This window comes from Cladophialophora carrionii, assembly GCF_000365165.1.
Source record: "Cladophialophora carrionii CBS 160.54 unplaced genomic scaffold supercont1.2, whole genome shotgun sequence".
NCBI lineage: Eukaryota > Fungi > Ascomycota > Eurotiomycetes > Chaetothyriales > Herpotrichiellaceae > Cladophialophora > Cladophialophora carrionii.
The window spans coordinates 3,354,787-3,375,928 of NW_008481827.1; the positions used below are offsets into that span (position 1 = coordinate 3,354,787).

The 21,142-nt window shown below is 54.8% G+C and overlaps 10 protein-coding genes across 10 annotated transcripts; 6 read left to right on the plus strand and 4 right to left on the minus strand.

Annotated features, from left to right (window-relative positions):
- Positions 1–852: 852 nt before the first annotated feature.
- On the plus strand, positions 853–1,221 carry G647_03276 (uncharacterized protein; the record flags this gene model as incomplete). Its single annotated transcript, XM_008727622.1, has 1 exon — positions 853–1,221. The coding sequence occupies one exon, from the start codon at positions 853–855 to the stop codon at positions 1,219–1,221; it is 369 nt and encodes a 122-aa protein (XP_008725844.1).
- Positions 1,222–1,768: 547 nt separating this feature from the next.
- On the plus strand, positions 1,769–2,137 carry G647_03277 (uncharacterized protein; the record flags this gene model as incomplete). The annotated part of the gene is made up of 1 exon (XM_008727623.1): positions 1,769–2,137. The coding sequence occupies one exon, from the start codon at positions 1,769–1,771 to the stop codon at positions 2,135–2,137; it is 369 nt and encodes a 122-aa protein (XP_008725845.1).
- Positions 2,138–4,115: 1,978 nt separating this feature from the next.
- On the plus strand, positions 4,116–4,649 carry G647_03278 (uncharacterized protein; the record flags this gene model as incomplete). The annotated part of the gene is made up of 1 exon (XM_008727624.1): positions 4,116–4,649. One exon carries the CDS (start codon positions 4,116–4,118, stop codon positions 4,647–4,649), a length of 534 nt encoding a protein of 177 aa, XP_008725846.1.
- Positions 4,650–5,684: 1,035 nt separating this feature from the next.
- Positions 5,685–6,947, minus strand: G647_03279 (uncharacterized protein; the record flags this gene model as incomplete). The annotated part of the gene is made up of 1 exon (XM_008727625.1): positions 5,685–6,947. One exon carries the CDS (start codon positions 6,945–6,947, stop codon positions 5,685–5,687), a length of 1,263 nt encoding a protein of 420 aa, XP_008725847.1.
- Positions 6,948–8,226: 1,279 nt separating this feature from the next.
- G647_03280 (uncharacterized protein) lies at positions 8,227–8,846 on the plus strand (the record flags this gene model as incomplete). The annotated part of the gene is made up of 2 exons (XM_008727626.1): positions 8,227–8,399; positions 8,459–8,846. The coding sequence occupies 2 exons, from the start codon at positions 8,227–8,229 to the stop codon at positions 8,844–8,846; spliced, it is 561 nt and encodes a 186-aa protein (XP_008725848.1).
- A 778-nt stretch (positions 8,847–9,624) lies between these two features.
- G647_03281 (uncharacterized protein) lies at positions 9,625–10,710 on the minus strand (the record flags this gene model as incomplete). The annotated part of the gene is made up of 1 exon (XM_008727627.1): positions 9,625–10,710. One exon carries the CDS (start codon positions 10,708–10,710, stop codon positions 9,625–9,627), a length of 1,086 nt encoding a protein of 361 aa, XP_008725849.1.
- A 1,095-nt stretch (positions 10,711–11,805) lies between these two features.
- On the plus strand, positions 11,806–12,831 carry G647_03282 (uncharacterized protein; the record flags this gene model as incomplete). Its single annotated transcript, XM_008727628.1, has 1 exon — positions 11,806–12,831. The coding sequence occupies one exon, from the start codon at positions 11,806–11,808 to the stop codon at positions 12,829–12,831; it is 1,026 nt and encodes a 341-aa protein (XP_008725850.1).
- Positions 12,832–15,056: 2,225 nt separating this feature from the next.
- G647_03283 (uncharacterized protein) lies at positions 15,057–16,485 on the minus strand (the record flags this gene model as incomplete). The annotated part of the gene is made up of 3 exons (XM_008727629.1): positions 15,057–15,457; positions 15,509–16,326; positions 16,388–16,485. The coding sequence occupies 3 exons, from the start codon at positions 16,483–16,485 to the stop codon at positions 15,057–15,059; spliced, it is 1,317 nt and encodes a 438-aa protein (XP_008725851.1).
- An 808-nt stretch (positions 16,486–17,293) lies between these two features.
- Positions 17,294–18,117, minus strand: G647_03284 (uncharacterized protein; the record flags this gene model as incomplete). The annotated part of the gene is made up of 2 exons (XM_008727630.1): positions 17,294–17,535; positions 17,664–18,117. 2 exons carry the CDS (start codon positions 18,115–18,117, stop codon positions 17,294–17,296), a joined length of 696 nt encoding a protein of 231 aa, XP_008725852.1.
- A 99-nt stretch (positions 18,118–18,216) lies between these two features.
- Positions 18,217–20,706, plus strand: G647_03285 (uncharacterized protein; the record flags this gene model as incomplete). Its single annotated transcript, XM_008727631.1, has 1 exon — positions 18,217–20,706. One exon carries the CDS (start codon positions 18,217–18,219, stop codon positions 20,704–20,706), a length of 2,490 nt encoding a protein of 829 aa, XP_008725853.1.
- Positions 20,707–21,142: the final 436 nt, after the last annotated feature.

The window sequence follows — 21,142 nt, forward strand, 5'->3', positions numbered from 1 at the left end:
CGCCGCGTCGGCGATTCACGCAACTCGAAATCGCTTGAGAAGAAATCAAGGAGTCCAGAGGCTCGACTATTGTGTGCATCTAGCAAACAACGAGTCTCTACGGACACCATTCCCTGCTGCGTCGACCTCTTCTTCTTGTTCTCGCCTCATGAAATGTCTTGAGGCTCCCGGAATCGCCGGATCCACACAATCAGGAGCATCACGATTTTGAATTGATGGCTCACAGCACAGCGATGTTCTCTGAGCTTTATACTCACTCTCAGCACTCCATTTATGACTATGATAAGATCAAAGCTGCAGCACGGAGGATGAGGCGGTATACGAACCCTTTTCGTCTTGACTCAGGCTGTCTGGCGGTTGTTTCTTCGACGAATCACGCATACAATCGACTGATTCAGCCCGGATCTCTTTCAGTCTTGAATGTGAAGATGCTGCCACTCTGCCCTGCACTATACTATACGGTGCATGTGGCAACCTAGCTCAAGTCTCCAGGATCTTGCCCTCGGTGCTGCACAATCCAGCCTTTCCCAGCCCCTTTTCCGGCAAAGCCTGGTTACCGGAGGTTCCCAGCCCGTATTAGGTGACGCGCATGGAGAGAATTTTCAACTCCGAAGACTTCACGGCAGCTTGTACGGAGTAGTAATCAATGCGTTTGCCGTCTTGGAATGCCTCGGTCCCTGACCTCTCCGTTCGAGTCTTGTAAGCGAAGCTTCATGGCGCTACTCCAGACGTTACCGTTTGGGGGCCGACAGCGGCTGGTGGTGGCTGTGCGGCCCATAAATGCTCAGCCGTGCCTTGATCGATATGAAAACATTTCGCTTCGCAACTTCTCTAGAGGAGTCATTCTTCACGATGTCTATAAGCAGCATGAGACAATTGCTGCATGATAAATTGCATCGCCACCAGAAAACAACTTCTTCTGCACCGGAAAACCCGACGCCGATCGAAGACTCCTACTTGCAGTACAGAACTTCCAATATGCAAGCAATCTACAAGGATTTATATCCATCGCCCGAGTCGGATCCAGCAGAGGAAGATGTACTTGTGCACAAGCGCATGGAGGTGGCTAAGTCGGCACCTAGTCTCGAACGGGAGAAGAAATGCTTTACAGCTGTCAACGAGCAGGCAGCCAAAGAACGTGAGGAAGCCGGTGTGAAGGCGCGCGACTTTGCGCATGTTCTATCAGTGGCATGCCGATCAAAATGTCAGAAACTTGGGTAAAGCTCGAGGTGCAGCATGAAAACTCTACCACGTGCTGGCGACGTCCTACGACGCAGCTTCCTGCTCGTATGATGTGGTCCCTTCGACATGACCAAGCCTGTAATTGCTTTACGGGACATTTCTGGGCAGATCTATTCCGACAGCTCGAACCGAGTCCCTACGACCACAGTGATGTTGAAGGAGCGCCAACTTTATCCGTGGCTTGTGACACTCAGCACGATACACAGGCTGCTTGTGCCACCGTCCCGCCATATTATCACTACGTGGATCACCTGTCCATGGCAGGCAGCAAGGTGATAGATTATACCATGAGGTCCGAGTCGATGGCCTTTGACACTATGGCCTGCGTCACTCTAAAGTCAGCGATATTGTCAGTCTACACGACAGCACTACAAACGGGTGGAAAAGTGACATGGGAAATGTCCTATATGAGCAGCCCTTCGCTCGCCTCTTGCTTGGTGCAGGCATCATACTCAAGGACGCATAAAAAGATCTACACCGAAAGCATACTTCCAAAGTTCTACCGAAACTCTCACGAGTCTTGCAAATGTCTTCCAACTCGAAGAAACCATGGGAATCAAAGAAATGGGATTCTCTAGGCTATCCCATCAACAAGCATCCCAACCGGACCTACCACTATCCAAGCCGTACTGAATTCGACTCCAATACGGGCACGTACAACGCGCATCCTTCATATTCAAACGACAGAGCTGCGCGAGACCGTGAAGCCGCCACGTCCTCAGGCCGAGATTTCGCCTACTCGAGCAAAGATCCACGACACGAGAGTTCGCAGAATCATGGACCTAGAACGAATGACCAAGCTGCGAGGGATCGCGAGGCTGCAAAGTCCGTAGGCCGGGACTTTGCGTACTCGACGAAGAGTTCGCGGCATTGGGACTCGAAGACCGGGAGATGAGAGCGTAGCGACCTCTAGAAGCCGATCCTCAAGACGAGATCTGAAGCCTGTCTGAGCGTTTACATGTTAGAAGTATTAACACATCATGGTGAGCAACACCTGTCCTTCCGAGTATCTTCAAGTGCCAGAAATGTTGTGTCCTCCGTCTCACTCTCTCGCATCTTCTCTCTGTGCCCGAATCCTCCTTGAAGTGATGGCGGTTGGGATCTTCCGACCTGCAGGCCACTCACTAACCACAGTGATGCTGTTCTCGCCTCCGTCTGACCATATACGGGGTGAGAAACAGGTGCCAACGCCGGCAAGTGCAGAAAGAGATCCTTTACCTCTTTCCATCTTCTTCTTCTCCTCTTCTTCAATACCTTCAGCCCGGAAACGCACAGGAAAAGATCTTACGAACCGCATATCCAGCGAATCGATCAGAACGACACCATCATCTCCTACCACAGCCATATCCACAACCTTTCACGACACCACCACAGCCCTATTCCACAACCTCACGCCATGTCAACTCCCCAGCACCTCTCCTTCTACTACCGCACTCTTTACTCTCAGGCTCCCAGTGGTGCGACTATCCTTCCCATCGCCCATTATTCAACATGCGCGGCGACAGTCCACCACCCGAACGTGACTCTTGACAATCGTCTAGCCGCACAGAGCCGTCACGCCGCGGGCATCGCAACCCGCGACTTCGCCTACCAGGCCCTGGCATCCTCACCATTACAAGTGACTCTAGCGACCTCTAAGATAACGCCAGCGTCATCCAGAACGTGGGTGTAGATCATCCCCATGGTTCCGTGTGCTGTTTATATCGGGAGTGGCAGTCCCCATCTAAATCGAATGGGTGATCGGAGAGGAACGGCGGCGCGGCGCAGTGCAGGCTTAACCAGAACACATACACATACAGAGTGTAGCTGGCGTGGGCGGCGTGTTTTGTCGCTGGTGAATACTCCGTAGTGAATAGTGATATATGCACTTTTGGTGGCCGACAAATCAACGGATAATTGCCTACTGTACGGAGTACTGTACCTTGGATTGGAGTCCTCGGTATGTAGATTGGCTGTCTCTTTAATTTGGGCGAAAGGTAGAGCATAGAGCATAGAGCATAGAGCATAGAGCCAGATACCCCCAGGGCAGGAATTACAATCAAGGCTGAGTTAATCTCAGAACACCTCTTAATTGTCCTGGAGATGATGTATTGTAGGACAACCTTGGGGCGGTTGGTGTCCTTGATGCTTACCCTGGGTTTCTGTCAATTTGTCCCTCCCGCTGTTGCAGCCTGGTGAGAGCCCAGGTCGTGGTGTCGGTACTCTCTTCGCTCTAGTCAGGAATTTGGTATATCGAGTGCTTGTACCTACTCATCTTGATCTCCTCTGACACGTCGGACGCCAGGTCCACCGAGTACCTCTACCCACTCACCTTGATCTCCTTCATGACTTGCTGAGCGAACCGCTACTGCTGTCGGCTGACCAGGTCGATTGCTTCACTAAAATGATCTGGCGGTAAATGGTGAGATTGTGAAGGCAACTCTACCATCGCCCTTAGAAGGTACTTACTGTGACCTCCTGGTTCACTCCCTTCTCGATCCTGTATGCTCAAGGGAGATGTCAACAGTTTCACTCCCAAAGCTGTTGTCGACAAGACTGCAGAGATGGTCATCCATGATTGTCAAAGCGTTCGTGATCTTCTCGCGTTTGTACAATCCATCGACCTCACCACGGCAAAGGAAGTGAATACAAACGCGGCGAGGTGTGACCACAATGAAATGCCGTATAAAGCTCGTTCTGCATGGCTTCGATCTCGTCCCACGAACGCTCCCCTGGCAGGCTCTAACATCTCACAGACAATCCACATCGCCATCCACACATTTATCATATCATATTTCACGACGTACCATACCATACCATACCCAGAACGTCCACCAACCCCAATCAGACAGCAGAAGTCGGTCGTCGAACATCAAAGCACACTCAAATCCACCATGTCGGACAGATTCCGCGGGTACGACGACGAGTACGGCTACAAGAGCCGCGACCGGGTTTCCAGCGGCGATGCGGAGTACTACCGCAAGGAGAAGAAGTACCACGACGACGACTACCACGAAGACCGTGACCGCCAGCGGACCAAATACAATGACAGCAGCGAGAGCTTCGACCGCGCCTCGACCAAGGGCATCAAGAAGGAATACAAGCAGCTGTGGCCGCGGTCCGGCGACTCCAAGGAGTTCAAGGACTACCTCCGAACCGAGCGGACTGGGTACTTCGATCCCCCGTGGCGCCGCAGCCGTGATGACCAAAAACGACAAGACGCGACGAGAGACAACCGCCACGCCGACCGGGATCGACGGTCGAATCGCATTGAGACAGAGGACTTTGGATACCCCTCGGACAACCTTATCCGGCGCGACTATAGAACCGCGAGGAACGTTCGAGACGATCCCTTCGGTGACTCGGGTGGTGGCGGTGGTGGGAGTAGTCCCGGTCGCGAGGATGAGATGCGACGGGATCGATACTAGCCTTGTCTGTACTTGTATATGCAGCTAGGCGTTACCCTAGTCAGTCAGTCAGCTAAAGTTGCCCCTGCGCTTGTCCGAACAAAGCAGAGCATAGCAGCCACGCGAAGGGGAGCACCTATTGGCCTGAACTTGCTGGCAGTGGTGGCACATCCTCTTTCATCTCCCATATACGTACGCGTGTATATGCATTGATGTCGGGATTGGACAGGACTGGGTTATGTTGAATTGCTGTTTGTGCGACTCCTCATCCACAGTTGCCCAACCTGCATCCGTCCCGTACCCATACCCGTACCCGTACCCGTATTGTTCCTTCCTATCATCTCACCTTCAGATCCAGCATCGGACACGAACTGCACACATATGCATTCACGGCACCGCAGACCGCTTGACCTGTCATACATACTCTGTGGGGAAGATGGGCCGAGGTGCATTACTGTGAGCAGGCAGCCGAGCGGACGGTTGAGCAGGTGGACATGCAGCACAGAGACACAGACACAGGGACAGACAAATAGTCGTAGACGTAGACAGATAAATGTCGAGCTGAGTGACGCTGTAGCTTCTGCTTTTGCTCCGTTCGGTCGTGAGCCGTGATCCGTTGGGACATTTGCCGGGTCGCGCTCGAGTTCGCGCTCACGTCACCAGGGTTCATATGCATACACTGTATGGTAGGAGGCACTGCGCAGGTTGTAACGGAGTACAAGCGTGTTGTCTTCGCGTTCTGTTGGAAAATACTCGTCAAGTCTCAGGCATCCAGAGTGAAAGCAGGTCAGTGGTGAGTGAGTAAAAGGCGAGTGATTTCTGAAACTGAACCGAGAAAAAGGGGCACTTCGATGATGTCATTGCGAGGCTGGGCTGTCAGCCTTGTAGTCCCACGACCCAGCTGTCCTCGTGTACACATGATTACACAGTCACGCACAGTGCAGGATGGTGGGAGCGCAGATGATGAATCGCGTAAATCAGCTCTATCCATTGCATTCCCATGACGCATTGAGACGCGTGGACCTCAGGGTCTATCTAAGCCCGAGGATTTCGAATCTATAACTCATCCTTTGTTGGTACATGAGGCTGCACAGGCCGTCCACTGTCTGCAAGTAAATCAACGCCTTTCTTCTTCCGCCACTTCTCCCATACGGCATGAAAGTCCTTCTCCATACCGCTCTCCATCTGATCAGGCAGGACGACCACGTACTGCACGTAGAGATTTCCAAACTCAGGGCCATCGTGGTCGTGTTCGTGCACGTGTCCACCATGGTAGATGGGCATGCCCTCCCCTTGAACGGTCTCGGTTTGGCCCGGTTGGACGACCTCGCCGCGCTTGCGCGAGAGCTGCACGACATGGCCGTCGAGATGGGTGAGGTTGCGAGTCCAGTCGCCCATCCAGGCCTCTCGGAGGGAGAGCACTTCTTTCCAGTAAAGGTCGTCGTCCTTGCGGCGGAAGAACGTCCCATCCGTCCGTTCTTGTTCGTTCTCGCTCATCGAGGGTTCCAGCTCCGTTACGTAGGCGTAGAGGTTCCCTGCCACGTGGTCGGGATGCTCATCTGCCTCACTCTCGAAGACTAATCTGTGGTTCTTGGGGATGCCTTTATCAATGACAGCCGTGAGGGTCGTGGGGCCGCGAACGACCTTGTTCCCTCCACACACCTTACACTTATGTTTGATGATCTTGCCGTGGCCGCCGCATTGATCGCACGGACTCTGCTGTTGCTGGAAGATGCCAGGCGCGAGCTGGAATCGCTGCATGATGATGCCGTGGCCGTGGCACTTGTGGCACGTCTCGACTTGTCCGTCGGCCGAGCCTGAGCCTTCACACTCCTCGCAGATCTGCTGCTTCTCGATAGTGAACTCGGTTTCGCGGCCCGTGTAGAAGTCTCGAAGCGGTACTTGGAGCCGGACTTCCATGTCTGGACCTCGGCGGACGCCGCTGTTGGCACGGCCGAAGTGGCCAGAGCCGCCAAAAAATCGTGAGAACAAGTCGAAAGGATCGTGGGCGTGGCCTCCCCCGCCACCGCCGCGTTTGTGGTTCTCCAGACCTTCATGTCCGTACTGATCATAGATCTTCCGCGTTGTCGTATCAGAGAGGGCCTCGTACGCTTCGGTGACTTCGAGGAATTTCTTTTCGTCGCCGGTGGCTTTGTCGGGGTGGTACTTCTTGGAGAGTTTTCGGTACGCGGTCTTGAGGTCTCGATCAGAGGCAGATTTGTCGAGGCCCAGCACTTTGTACAGGTCTTCGGCGGCGAGACAGCATGTGAGGAAGGCAAAAATCGGGAGGAGATGAGCGAGGAGCTGGAGGAGGAGCATGTTGGGCGATGAGCGCCCCTCTAGGGGCTGACGGCGAGGATTCGGTCACTCTCTCCAGTAGAATTTTAAGAGCACTTGGACATGGTTCCCCATGAATGAGAGACTGAGGTGACGACAACAAGACCTACCCGGAACCGTTGACTCGTTGTGGTGGGTATCATAGATCGATGGTGTCTGCAGTTACAAGCCAACATGTCAATATTGCGACAGCGCCATTTGGCCGCATTGTACACCGTTTCTAGCGGTATGGCTCGCCGTAGTAGGAAGTGCACTTCCAACTCTCATTGCTTTTGTAAAAATGAACCTCCTTCATGAAGAAGGATTCAGTCGCATCATCCTTCTCATGTGCTTGCGCCACATTTAACAGGCTCAGCCTGTGCAGGAAATCTTTGCAGAATCTGGGACCGACCATGCTGAACCGAAACACGGGTTTTGACCGTGTTCTTTGTTAAAGTGCTCATTCTCGCCAGCTCAGAGCTGTCTCCAAGTGAAAGGCAAGTCTCTTAACCCTAAGAAACATCGCCACGTGTGGTGAGAAAGCCAGCTGCCAGTCCACGGCCTGCGGCTGAGACGATGTTCGATATCTACCTTGTCCTGTCTTTAGCAAAACCGAAACAGGAGAACTGCCTGAGTACGTCGAAGGGGCTGGTCCGCAATTTCCCTCCCACCATGCTTGATTGAAAGAAATGGAAGCCTCTGCAATCGGGCAGCAACAACTGATCAGCTTGAGAATGCACTTACCACAGTGATGTTGAAGCATGCGCCTGTCCTTCATGATTTGACAGGCACCTTTGATCGGTGTGTTGCACACATGAGTTGACAGCTGCGAGGCATATGACTTCTGCCAGACGTCGCGCCCTGGGACTGTGACATTGCAGACGGATGCAGGACTGCCGATTCTGTACGTGTTCATCAGTGTTGAACACTCATGAGCCGTGGCCCATGGTCGCAATTTGGGAATCATCTTCGTCATTGAGGTGGCCGCACCGTCCGCGGACAGTAATTCATGCCTTGTACCGCGGATGCACCATCTAACTCCAGTCAAGAGGGATCACACGAGCTGTCAAAGTATCTGAAAGCCTGCTCCGCGACACACTCCATTCAACGCTCTGCGCTACCTTCTTGACACTTCGCGGCTACAGGCAGCACAGAACGCCTTCAAAAACCCACAACTTCTCACACAATAACCATCGACTCTTTTCACACGACCATCGACCCTTCTCGCACAATAACCATCTACTCTTCTCACCCACAAGCAACGTATACACACGACTTCAGTATGCACGCTCACAAAATCACCACGGCTGGAGCTCTGGCACTCTTGCTGAGCTGTCAGCTGCTGGTCGCCGCTCTCCCTGTCTTGGACTACCTGTGGACTAGAATCAACACTGAGCACTACTTTGCTTCGGTCGAGGACTGCATTGACAACGGGAAGAACTGCCTCTGGCCAGCGTAAAGCTCCAATACCATTTCTGACTTGTCCAAAGCCAGAAACTAACATGTCTGATCAGAATCTCCAACCGAGTGATCGGCTCGCACGAACAGCTCGTCCCGGCGGTGAGAGACCCTGCAGCTGTGTACCCACCTGAGACGCACGCCCTTGCTGCTGTGGCAGCTACTGCCGTAGCCGAAGCTCCCGCCACTACCTCCCCGTGTACACAACACGTCCCCCAGACCACGACCACGCCGGTTCCCGACTTGTGGCTGGAGCTCCAACGCCGCGACGTCGCCCTCGAAGACATCCCCAACAGCGACCACGGTGCTCAGGCTTCTGGCCCGTTGGAGATGCAGCCCTGCTTCAACGGGATTGGGCCCCGATGTAAACCCGGCTTCACCGTGCTGGATCGAGGAATATGCATTTGTCTGCGCAAGCCCAAGTCCACCACCAAGGCGGTGTAGTGATAGTTTGGTTGCGTTTCCAGAATTCTGGGTTGGACCAAGCGGGATGGATGTTGGCGAGGTGCAGATTTCCGGTCCCGGCATCATCAGCCGCGCCGATCTCTTCCCGAGCAACATTCCACGCTGGCACAGAGTTTCCATCGCCTGTACCGTACGGAGCATACGGCGCTAATGTATGGTAGCTGGAGAAGGGGACGATCTGCTAGATTGACGACTGACTACGGGTTTGATCGGTCTGGCTTCCTTCGACACTGGCAGAAGGTGTTCATTAGGAGAAAAAGGACAATCTGCCTGTTGGTCCGCAACAACAGAGGAGAGAGCTTCATTCATTCGGCACCACAGCTATGTACTTGTACTGGTCCTTCCCCCCACATCCCCCATGTAGTTTGGCTTTTATTTCATTGTGACTATTTCGCCTAAGAACCTGGCTCGGTGGCGGCAAGCTCATAATCACAATTACAATCACAAATCACAGTCCCAATCATAACAAAGTCCATACATGCATTGGCATGGAGAGAGAAAAGACAAAGAGGCTGTACTGAATACGGAGTAGACGCAATCGGCTTCCAGTTGGCTATGTAACTTCAGGCCTCTACTGCCCTATCCCCAACGACTTGTACCCAAATGGAATGGAAACGAGTTACCAGAAGGGTGTGTAATCAAGAAAGTTCCCATACGTTCGTATTTTTGTGCGGTACGTGTTTACTATGTTACAACCGCGGTCGCTATATCTGGTAGTATACAAGGGAAGGATGGGAGAGTCAAGTCGCATCTTGCTCTACTGCTCAAACGGAGCATTGATACCACGGCTCTGCTTGCCCACGATCGTCGCGATAGACCCCTGAGAGGCAGGCCAGATACTGGTTCCGGTCTGCTGAGAATTCAGATGCTGAATCATGTCGTCCATGGTCATGGAGCCAACTTTCTGCACGGCCAGGCGCAAGAACGCCACGACCTGAGCAACTTTCACCCAGTCGACGTCCTCGTCCGCACGGAACAGGTTCCGCCAGATGGCGCTTGCGAGCACGGCATCGCCCTTGACGAGCCCTTCGTCGTACGACACCAGGATCCCGCGCCACTGCAGGAGGAGATCCTTCAGGTATCGACTGCGGATCCCTTGGGCGTTGAGGTTGTGGAGCAGCACCATCTTGTCCTCGGCTTCTCGGGAGAAATGCTCAATCAGATAGCGGTGGTAGTTCTGAAATTCAGACTCCGAATCCAGCACCGCGCGCAGCTGTGTGACGATCACGTAGAGGTGCAGAAAAGTAATCTGCGACCACGTCGAAAAGGTGGGCGGCAGGTTCAAGGTCGTGAACCACCACGCGTGCTTGTTCTCTGGGAGCGGATGTCCCAGCTCTGCTCCTTCCTGCGACGCCTCCTTCGCAGGCCCCTTACCCGTTAGGATGTTCATGCGCTGGTCTTGTGGGATGGTGTAGTCCGCCTGTGCGGCGCAGGATTTGAATAACGCCTCCGTCTGGCCGTAGATCGTATAGGTCTTGGTCGCGGCAGGGACTGTGCGCTGGAGTGTCTGGGCTAGACGAGCAGGGATGTTCAACTTGCTTGGTTGGGAGGAGAGCGACGATTGGATCTGGCGTTGCATCTGTGAAATGCTTGTGCCGGAGGAGGGTGGCGCAGAGGATTTGTCTTGTGCTTCTTCCGGTGGCGGTGACCGAGCTTCAGTCTCTGGTAGCGGCGCCGGAGCCGTTACATTGGACGTGACGGTCGAAACCGTGGTTGGGAGAGCTTGTTGTGTTGTCGGCTGTGATGGTGGAGGGGACTCGAACTCGTTGTTGGGAGCTGGAGAAGCTGTTATGTTGGTGGTGATGGTTGCAGCCGTGGTGGGAGGGACTGCTGGCTGCTCCATTGGAGTTTGAGTGGCTGAGCGGGAAGCTTGCTGCTGCCATCTTGTTGATGCTATTGACAGATATCTCTGCCTCGCTGGAGTCTGACTTTTCGCTCGAACCGCCTGAGCATTTGATTTAGTGGTCCTTCAACAGTATTCACTTTTTGATGGGACTCACGTTTGTCTCGGTTTTGGCGGTCTGTCGTAGCGTGCGAAGGCAATACGAGCAGAGGTTGAAGGAGCTCATCTTGGTTTGTAGATGTGGACGGAACAACGATGAGCTCAAAGACGGCTTCGTCCTGCGTCGTCCAGCTTGAGCATGTCGAATCTAGTACTCGCGTCATTGAAATTGAGCGCGTCATTGGCGCTAGCACTGGCTTAGTTAGGCGGGCTAGGTGATCAGTTCTGTCCTAGTACGTTTCTTGGCGCTTATGTAAGTGTGCTGGGCAGGTTTGCAGTGTTTGTGGATATCGTGCGCATCTCCCGAGTCCCCCTTTCGTCCTTTGTGGCATTGCTCTAAAAATGGACTGCTGACCGAGTCTCACCCCGACCTCTCTGGTTCAAAAGCTGAAGCTTTTCCACTCAAGTGCTTACCGAAGCTTGTCTCCGAGGGCCCCTCCCATTCAATCGCTTAACCCTCGTGGCCCCAAGCTGAATCTAACCTTTCCGCGCCCCCACCGCTGGTGCCCGTGCCTGGATTCTCCTTTGTGGTGTCTGCTCATTTGCGAGGTCAGTGTCGATCCAAAGTGTCGTTGCATCAAATTCTCAGACATATGAGAGATTGAATACGTTGACGAGATGTGAGTGAAGTGTGTCAGTGAAGAGCGACAGTAGCACTACGTGCTTTGGCTGGTAAACGACTGGCGAGGCGCTACTCCAGGTTAAACTTTATCAGTGGCATGTGGCTGAGAAACGCCCTCGACCTGGTCTAGCCATCTGGTTCTGGGTAGTGCTTACGACTTCAGCAGATTGCAAAGTGAACAGCCTTTCCCGGCCAGGCAGATGGAGTTTGTATAACAGATCACCTCCCCTTCCGTCTCTCGTTTCGCAACCCCTCCGCGCCGCGTCTTGGTTCTTCTCGTGCCACGAAGTATCCCATCCTGCACATTCGCAGCCATGTCTTCCCTTCTCCTTCCTGTCACTCTTTCCTTCCTTGCCAGATCCGTCCTCGCGTCTCCAGTTGGTATAGTGACTGGCACGGCCTTGCCTCCTAATATCGCACACCAGGCCGGTGGCGGGCTTCCGAACCAGCCTGGCACTCCCAAGATCTCCCTCAATGCCATCAACAGCTTTCACTTGGCCAACTTCCTGGAGAACTTGGAGTCTCATTTTTTCCAGGAGGGGTTGATGAATTACACGCGGTGGGGAACTGGCGATCAGGTCAATGGGGTCAGCAACATGGCAGTGGTGTCTCGCATCGCTGCTCAGGAGGAAGTTCATGTCGCGTCTATTGTTGGTCTTCTAGAAGGAAACGGGGCCCCAGCGGTCGCGCCTTGCCAGTACGATTTCCCCATCACGGATGAAACGAGCTTTCTGGCACTGGCCAGCATCATTACCAACGTCGGCATCGGCGCCTTGCAAGATCTTGCAGATGGCCTTTCCACCACCGACCCGGGTCTTGAAGCCACGGTCGCATCAATCATCCCTGTGGAATCGAGACACGATGCTTTCTTCCGCCTCTTCGCCCAGGAGGTGCCAAACCCCACCACCTTCGAGACGAGAATCAGCGGCATCTGGGCCTTCAACCTGGCTCTGGACTTCATCATCCCAGGCTCCTGCCAGGACCTGCCCTCCTTCATCACATCTCTACCAATATTTCCCGACTTGGGCATTATCGGCTACGGAGGTCCATCTTTCGCCACTCCCAACAGTCCCGGTAAACTGATCTTCCAGGTCGGACAACCCAACATGCTGCCACAGGGATGGAACTCGGGACCCCTGTACATGGCTTGGGTCAACCAGGACAACGTCCCTGCCTATACTCCTGTGACCGTGCAGGGCAATGAACTGCACGCCGATGTCCAACCAGGCATGTTTGGAGTTGCATTCGCCGCTTTGACCAACCAAAACACAGCAACCAACATTAACGATCTCACTAAGGCGACGCTGGCCGGGCCCCTGCCCGTTCCTCTTGGTAGCTAGAGCCGACATGATCAAAGATGCATGAGCGTTCACGAGGATTGCTGGGCGCAAGGAGTTTAGGAGGTGTGGGATCTGCTGGATGTAGCCAGTGCGGGATACCTGGGTTGGTGGCAGGGAAGAAGAACTTGTATGCCATAAGCCACAAGGGCGGAATCTATTCACACCACGTTTCAGTGCGATTTGTTTGTGCGTGCCTTGCATCTCAAGCCGGGTTTCTTGTCACCGTGTGTGCTGGTATCGTGTACTGGGTTCAAATGACCAATGCCCTGCATATTCGATCCAGCAACAGTGATCAGTCATACGATCGAAGACAGGGCTTGGTAAGGAGCGGACACGGGTCAAGAGAGAATTTCATATGTCCCTTCCGATGCGGTGACCATTCCCTGCTACACGAAGTCCCTACAGCATCTCTGAGTCGAAGGTTGGGTTGTTGCTCTCGTGCTCCTCGCCAGTGACCATCCTCTATTGGCCAAAGCGATCACCAGTGCCAAAATGTTGTCACCTCTTCACAGGGATGCTACAATCTACGCTCTCCATCCATTTTGACGCAACTTGGGTATCTCCAGTCTGGGCCGCATGCACGTATACCGTCCATCGGCTCGCAGCGAGGACTTGCTCGCCAGAGACTCGTGCTCGATCTGTAGAGTGCTGCACTGCCTTCCCCCGGCCGTGAGAGGCGCGAAGCCAAACGACCACAAGAAGACGGGTGTCGCGTACGGACTTGCGGAAGGACAGCAGCAACGACTTGTTACCGCCCTCGACCTCTTCATTGCCGGGCCAGCAGTGACCGCCTATTCCAAGCCTCATTTCAGCGTGGTAACTTCAACTGGTGCGCATATGGTAGGCCTACATGGGAGGAATGTTCGTGGATGCAGGTGACTCTCCCTGTCGGTAACATGATCTGTCAAATCTGCAGATGGACAGCTGCATTGCCGCGTACCTGCAGCATGAGCCTCCGCTTTGTGTGGTACAGACCGGGAAGCACGATTTTGTCAAACTGCTCAGATTCTGCATGCTCGACGCCCGATCCTCAGATACCCGCCCGTCTCTCTGCCGCTTCGCGCCATTCGGGGCAATGATGCCAGATCAGAGCGTCCTTCAACCGACACAGTAGCAATTGAACACGGCAGCAACGATACCAAAATCCTTGGCCTGGAAGTCTAGTATCAGCACGTGTAATCTTGATTTGGACGAAGAGGAGCACTGTTAGGGACCGACACCACCCGCGTCTCATCCGCGCCTACATGCATTTCTCCGATATCAAAATCTAATTCCGGTCAAAATTCGAGGCCGAATGTGCTCAGGACTATTGTCATGGCAGTATCAATACGTTTCCTTCGCGGCCACTACCGTCGCAGGGGTGAAGGTCGTTGCCAACAGGACTGATCGATAGTCAAAACCCACCTGGACTCAACCCGATTGAGGGCCATGCGCTGTGAAAGGTCCTACGAAGCTGCTCCCGCCCCGACCATGCGGTATTTCAACCGATGTTCGCCTAGCTTTCGGCTGCGGCATCAAGCACGTAGCCTTCTCGAATATGACAGCAATGAAGCGCGGCATTTTGAAATCTATCCGCCAGCAGAGCGGGCAACAGCATCCACGCGAAATTGCAGTAGACCATGCCTGGGTCTTCTACAAACACCGGATTTTGCACAGGCCGCAAACGGAGGGCTGTTGCATCCGAAGCGCGCCATACCGTTGTTTCAATGACCTTCCCATGGCCACGGCAATCCAGGGGATATAAGATGGTGTGCGGGAGCTTGACAGATCTTTCTCTCGAGACAGCTTCAGGTAAGGGCTTCGAGCGAGAAGGTTCTGTATACAATGGGGAGCGTTCTGGTCACTCTTTTCGTCAGCCTTGCGGGTCTCGGCTTGACATATGCAGAACAGCATCCAGGTCAGTCCTTGACCTGTGGCAAGCTGGGTTATCGCTAACGAAAACAAGGTGTGCACAATCGACTCGTCCGTCGTTGTGACAACGAGACTCACCCCTGGATCTATGGGAACGACACCAGCCCCGAGCCAGGTTGGTCCACTGGCTATCTCACACCAGGACAACCGCGACCGACAGGACTCCCGCCTGTTTTCTCCTGCGGGAGTGGCTCATGCCAGCTTGGGGGCGTGCCGAATACCACCGCTGGTAACAACAGTTCACCACAAGTCACTTTCAGTCCAGAGCAGACCTCAGTTGGGACAGCGCCGCCTTGGTCCAATATCACTGTCGCTCAGGGCACCAATCGAAGCCCAAACCCTCTAATAACCTCGCCGCCGTTCGCCAACACCACCTCGAATGACAATAACACCGCGGCATCGCCATCCACTTCGTCGCGGAGCAATGCAACCATCGCCTCGGCGGAAAGCACTTGGTCCGCCGCTTCGAATACTGCTTCATCGGATGGAACGACAGCGTCAGATGCACCCAGCGTCTTGCCGATGACTGTCATGACAATGAGATCTACAACCACAATCTGGTCCATTCCCGGTTCAAATTTCACCTCTAACGGCACAAATCCTCCCTGGGGCACTGGCAGATCTACAGACGGGCCGTTGTGGACGAATACATCCTCACCAGCTCCAGGGTATACCTCACCCTCAGAGACCGACACTTCGCCCGAGTCCGGAAACGCTGTCATCACCGTCACGATCGATTACACCCCTGCCCCAATAACCCCATCACCTGTGACTCCGGCGCCTGAAGAATTTACAGTGATAGCCACTGTACCTGAGAGAAGAAACCACACGTTTTCTGGTGGATCCAACACGAGGACGGCTCCCTCAAATAGTACAGGCGGAGCGACCGGCCCAACCTCATTGCAGCCAGGGTCACTCACTATGACCATTGTGGTGGAGAGCAACACCACCAGGGTCTTTTCGCCGGGCGAAACTTCAGCATCATCCACCGTTTGGTTCAATTCTTCTCTCGTCTCAGCGGTCACGAATGCAATCCCAACAGACAGCTCGGCCCCACCAGCAACCAATCCTACGACGTCGGACTCCTTCGTGTCGTCCACGACCTCATCGACCAGCGAGTCGACACCACCATCTCCTTCCGAGGCGACTTCGTCATTGTTGACTGACGATGCCACAGCACTCAGCACCAGCGCAACACCTGACGACTCGACTTCTACGTCTACAGCAGCAAGCAACACCACAACCCCATCACCGGCAAGTGGAATTCCAGGCGGTATACCCATACCCATACCCATTCCTACCGGCGTGCCAACATCGCTATTGTGGCCCAACAGCACGCACCCTACCCCATGTGTACTGACGGCTCCGTACCCCTGGCGAGATTGGAACTGGACAACAGCCCCAACCGGGGGGCCGTTCACCCCGCCTTCCAGTCCATTCGGCACGACAGACACCTCCAGCGTCACTTCTTTCCCGTCTTCCTCGGACATGACCAACTTCACCTCTTCTGCTTCTTCCGCTTCTTCCGAGACGCCAAGCAACACAGCGACGCCCTCCACCGGCACGTGGTTTGCAATGACGACGCTAAGCAATGGAAGTGTAGCGACCACTTTGTCGACGCAGTTCGGAACGGCGCCCGCGTCACCCGATGGCGGCCCTACTGATCCAGGCCACGGTGGTAGTGGCGCCAGTGCCAGTAGTGGTGGCGGTACGAGTACTCCTCCGGCCGTAGTGGATCGCCATATTGTGGTTCCGCCCAGGAGGCAAGCTAGATGGGCGTCTGCTCTTTAAGTAAAGTAGCGTGTGCGAAGGGGAGATAGGCTCTACTATACGGAGTACACGGCGAGGAGTTGCCTATGAGGACACACGCTAATGCCAAAGGAAGAGCCGCGTTTAGATGACGCGAGGGTGGGAGTTTATTATGTTCGCATGCCGTGACGAGCACATTCTTGTCGAGCGCGCACAGGAAAGTGGGAGAGGGCTATGTACCTAGGTAATACCAGTAACGCGTTGAACGTTCCGAGATATCCGCCTTTCCATCTCGTGCTGGCACAAGCAGTTCGTCGTAGCTGTGTGTCCCTTCGTAGCGTTCCGCGTCTTTGCTCATTTAGCTTTGTATGCGAGCGCCGTTCGTGGCTGTCTCTGGTCATGTTGGCCCCAAGTGTCGGTGGCAGGGACATGCTGTTCGTCGCTCAACTATTTCCAATCTTCACGTTTTGTTCCTTCGTTTCGAGCGTCGTAGGCACGGGCCGTCCTTGTGTAGGCATGCGATTAGAGGAGGCGGCTTCCACTTCTTGCCCGTAGTCTTCGCTCGCGTCCGTTGTTCTCGCAGCCCTGCTGATGTCTGTGCCGACCACAGAAGCTCATGACTGCCCTTACTGCCTCAAGCGGATGTCCAGGTCTGTCTTAGGTGCCTGGAAACGAGGAGGGCGGGCGTAGGGAGAGCGCGCGCGCACTATTGCTGCAGAATTTTCTGCCGGACCGTTTCCATCCTTTCAATAGAAGAATATGATACCTTTTGCAGGAGAAAGAACAATAGCTCCGCCGCCCTTCATTCTGACTCAATGGGCGTGAGCGGAGCACTGCTGATGCCTGATGTTGCGGGTGTGGCAGCGTCTTCTGCCGGGCGCAGGCCAGAGGATCTCACGCTGGCGAGAGATTGATTTGTCCATTCGGCGATCGAAGCGGCTGGACCACCAACGATCGCAACGGACTGTGGTTCTGTATCCTTGCCTAGAATCGTGCCTTGATATCGCGACTCTTCGCCTGTCTTGCTGTGGCGCTTCTTGAGAGCTGCTCAGCAACACTCGGTCAGTCAGTCAGTCAGTCACTTGTCACTTCAACTCCAAACTGCCTGTTTTTCCTCACCGCGGCCTCACACAAAGGACAAAAAAAAACGCGAAAGAGTCTCAGAGACTTACCAGAGAGATAGTCCTCCTGATCATCCAAGCCCGCTGCGATTTCCTCGACGTTCGCCTCGCCGCCAAAGCCCGCGATCCGTCTGATCTCCTTGTTGACCGGCCCGTACGCCCAGTTCACAAACGCTTCCACACCGCGAAGATCCTCAAACGGCACCCACACTCCCTCGGAGATCTGCACGTCGTCCCTCAGGCTCTCCTCCGCGGTGCTCATCTGCGGGTACAGCGCGCCCGCCTGGCTCAGCGCGAGTCTCACATCCTGAATCGTCGGCACGAAGGTGTTGTGGAGGTTGAAGGCGTTTTGAGCCGTCGAAGAGGCGAGTAGCAACAGATACCGCGCTGCCAGGTCGGTGACTGTGTCGATCACGGCGGGTTTCGCGTAGCCGAAGCCGGCGGCACGCAGGATTTGAAGGACTGCTGGGCGTAAGAGCGCGGTGTGCAGGTCGGCGGAAGTCATTGCGCGCGTGTCTGTGTCTTTGCCTGGTTCTCAACGTGCGGTTCTCAGACAAAGGAGGAGGAAGAAGAAGACACTCCGGAGAAATTACAGGCAGCCAAGATGCCTCGATCGATGATATCGCTGAATCAAGTGCAGATGCTGGTGCCGGGCGAGAAGTGGTCCTTCACAGTGAATCGCAGGAAGTACGAGTTTTGTCCTGTGCCAGCGACGCCGTGCACATCCTTCCTGACACTCAATCTGCGGCCTGAGGGATTGCTTCGATGGCCTGCGACGTCTAGGGCAACAATTCCATATCCCAGGGCATCGACAGAGGATGAAGCTGAGAGTGATCTAGGTCGACAAGATGGGATGGAAGAAGATCCACGTCCGAAGGGAGACATTGCTGGAGCCGCCGCCGACGACGCGGTGACAGCCGACGAATCGGCGCTACAGCCGGACCATCCAGCGGCTATTGCGCCTGAACTGCAAAGCCCCGAAGCCACTGAGACTTCGGCCGAGAAGCCGCTCGAAGCGGCGGCTATTGGCAGCCCGACGCCGGGGCGTCTGGCGTCTGTCGTGCCTGAGGCGCCCAATGATGACGCTCCTCGACAGACGCCCAGAAATGGCAGGAATAAAGTCGCGGGGAAGCCTAATCGCCGCCTACACACTTTGACGCATCGTCAACACCGCGAAGCAAAGTCTATCCTCAAACCCGATCGTTCTGCCGGCATCAGGAAGTCGAAGCCCGCGAGAGGCAGGCGCAGATCCGTCGCCGTCGACCCAGAAGTGCATGTCCACTTCATCAACGAGACTCCTCCTGGCTCACACCACTCCAACGGAGAGAATGAGTCCCCAGTAGCCTCCTCTGACAACGACTCGGCGATCGACTCTGACGGCGACGAGGACATGTCTGACCCCTCTGCTCCTGCAAAGGAGAAACGCCCCAACCTCAAAATCAGCTTCTCTCGCAAACCCTCAGCCCAAGCAGGGGGGATACAACCTGCGCCTGTGCAAACGCCTGTGCCTCAGAGCGCGACAGCGAGGACACCCAGCATCAAGCTCAAACTTCCAGGCAAAAGCACTCCACTCCCTGTAGCCGACGATGGCGCCAAGCCGAAGAAGAACAAGAAAAAGAACGCGGCGGATACCATCGAGATCGCTCCCGGGTCGAACAAGAAGCGAAAGCGCGAATCCGTAAAAGAGGAGGACGATGATGAAGGTGGCCGACCTGCTCCGTCACAACCGGGTAAACCTCCCACGATCCGCACGCTCAAGTTCAAGACGCCGTCTCAGACGGCGCAGACACCGGCACCCAAGGCGACGGGACCCGCAAACCTGCTTTTCAAGGTCAAGGGCAAAATCCCCAAGCGGACTCCCGGCGTGGGCTACGACTCGGAACTCGAGAGCGAGTATGAGAACGACAAGAATCAGATGGCCGTCGGTCGCGAAAAGGACCCGGTCATACACGAAGGCTTCATCCTGCGCATGCAGCCTGGCGAAGATTGCGATTACCTGCGCAAGTCGATCGAAGACGGCAAGGCAGGCGAGATCCTTTCCAAAGGCGGTGCGGCGATCAACTTGAGGATGCTAGATACGCTGGGCAGGAGAGGGATCCTGCAGATCAAGGATCACAAGTATGCCACCTCCTTGGTGGATCTGCCATGCATCCTTGAGGGCATGAAGTCTTGGGACAAGAAAGGCTGGATTAAGAGTATCGACATCTGCCAGATGCTGCTGGTGCTGGGCCGATGCAAGGACGAACAAGAAGCGAGGAACTATCCTTTGCCTGAGGATGTTGACCCCAAGTCATATCAATATGCCCACGGCATCACCGCGCCGATGAAGTGGGTTCGCAAGAGGCGGTTTGCACGGACCAAAAGAGCGCGCGTGGACGACATCGAGGCCGTCGAACGGAGGGTGCATGCCCTACTCGAGGCCGACAAGGCGGCAGTCAACACCAAGTACCAGCTTCTGGACCACGACCCGCGCCTCGACGAGCACGGATACAGCACTGACCTGGAGGAGGGGGAGGAGGGCGAGGAAGATGACGAGGACGAGGACGCGGAAGCTGAACCGGACAACTACTTCGGCTATCATCCCGGAGCTTATAACGTATCAACACCCATGGTTACGGAGACACCCGTGCAGGAGGAGATCGACCAGGACGACTTCGCCGCACTTGAGCGCATGTTCTACGACGAGGATAAGGGCCCGGCAGCAGAACCCACGGCGCAAGCTCCGAACACACTACACCCTCCAGAAGTGGGAGGGGACTCTTCCTTCGCCGTCACCAGCACGAGCGCCACCCCGTCCGCCACGGCCGAGCACACGCCCGCCGGCGAAGCTTCCTCGGACGAGGATGAAGACGACGCGGGCGACGAAGACGAAGACCGCGACGATGCCGAGAAGGAAGGCGACGAAAGCAAGCGTCAAGCGCTCGAGAGGATCGACGACATGACCAACAAGATTGCCGAACAGCGAGAGTTGCTGAAGAAGACTACCAACGCGATTCTGAAGAAGAAGCTCGCTAGGAGGATCCAGGACCTGGAGGACGACGTGGCGATGATGCGGAAGAATGCGGGCTTGGGTGGGACCGAAGATGATGAGTGATGGATTCACCGCACCAGTCAACCAGGGGTGACATTAACGAAGAATTCGAGTACAGTATTGCTGCATACTCGTACCAATCGTCACTGCTGAGGTTGTGCCATCCTTTGCTGCCGAAATTGATGCACGATGCATTAGGGAAATGCTCCGGTTCAGCTCGCCCGTTGAGGAGGGTACGTATTCTTTCGGTATCGGATGAATTAGACTTGGGGATGTGAATGGGAATCAGGATTACTATTCATCCATTCACTCACACTGTGCCCTGGGTTTGTTTTGATTACTTCCAACACAAAGCCACATGTCATGCACGCATGCATGCATCCTGCTTGCTTTGCCTATCAATGCCCAATGCCATCTGTTGGTCCTTAGCAATGCGCCCATTCGAATATCCGCTACGGTAGAAGCATTCCCACTTTGGGAGGAGCTCTGTTTGTGGCCA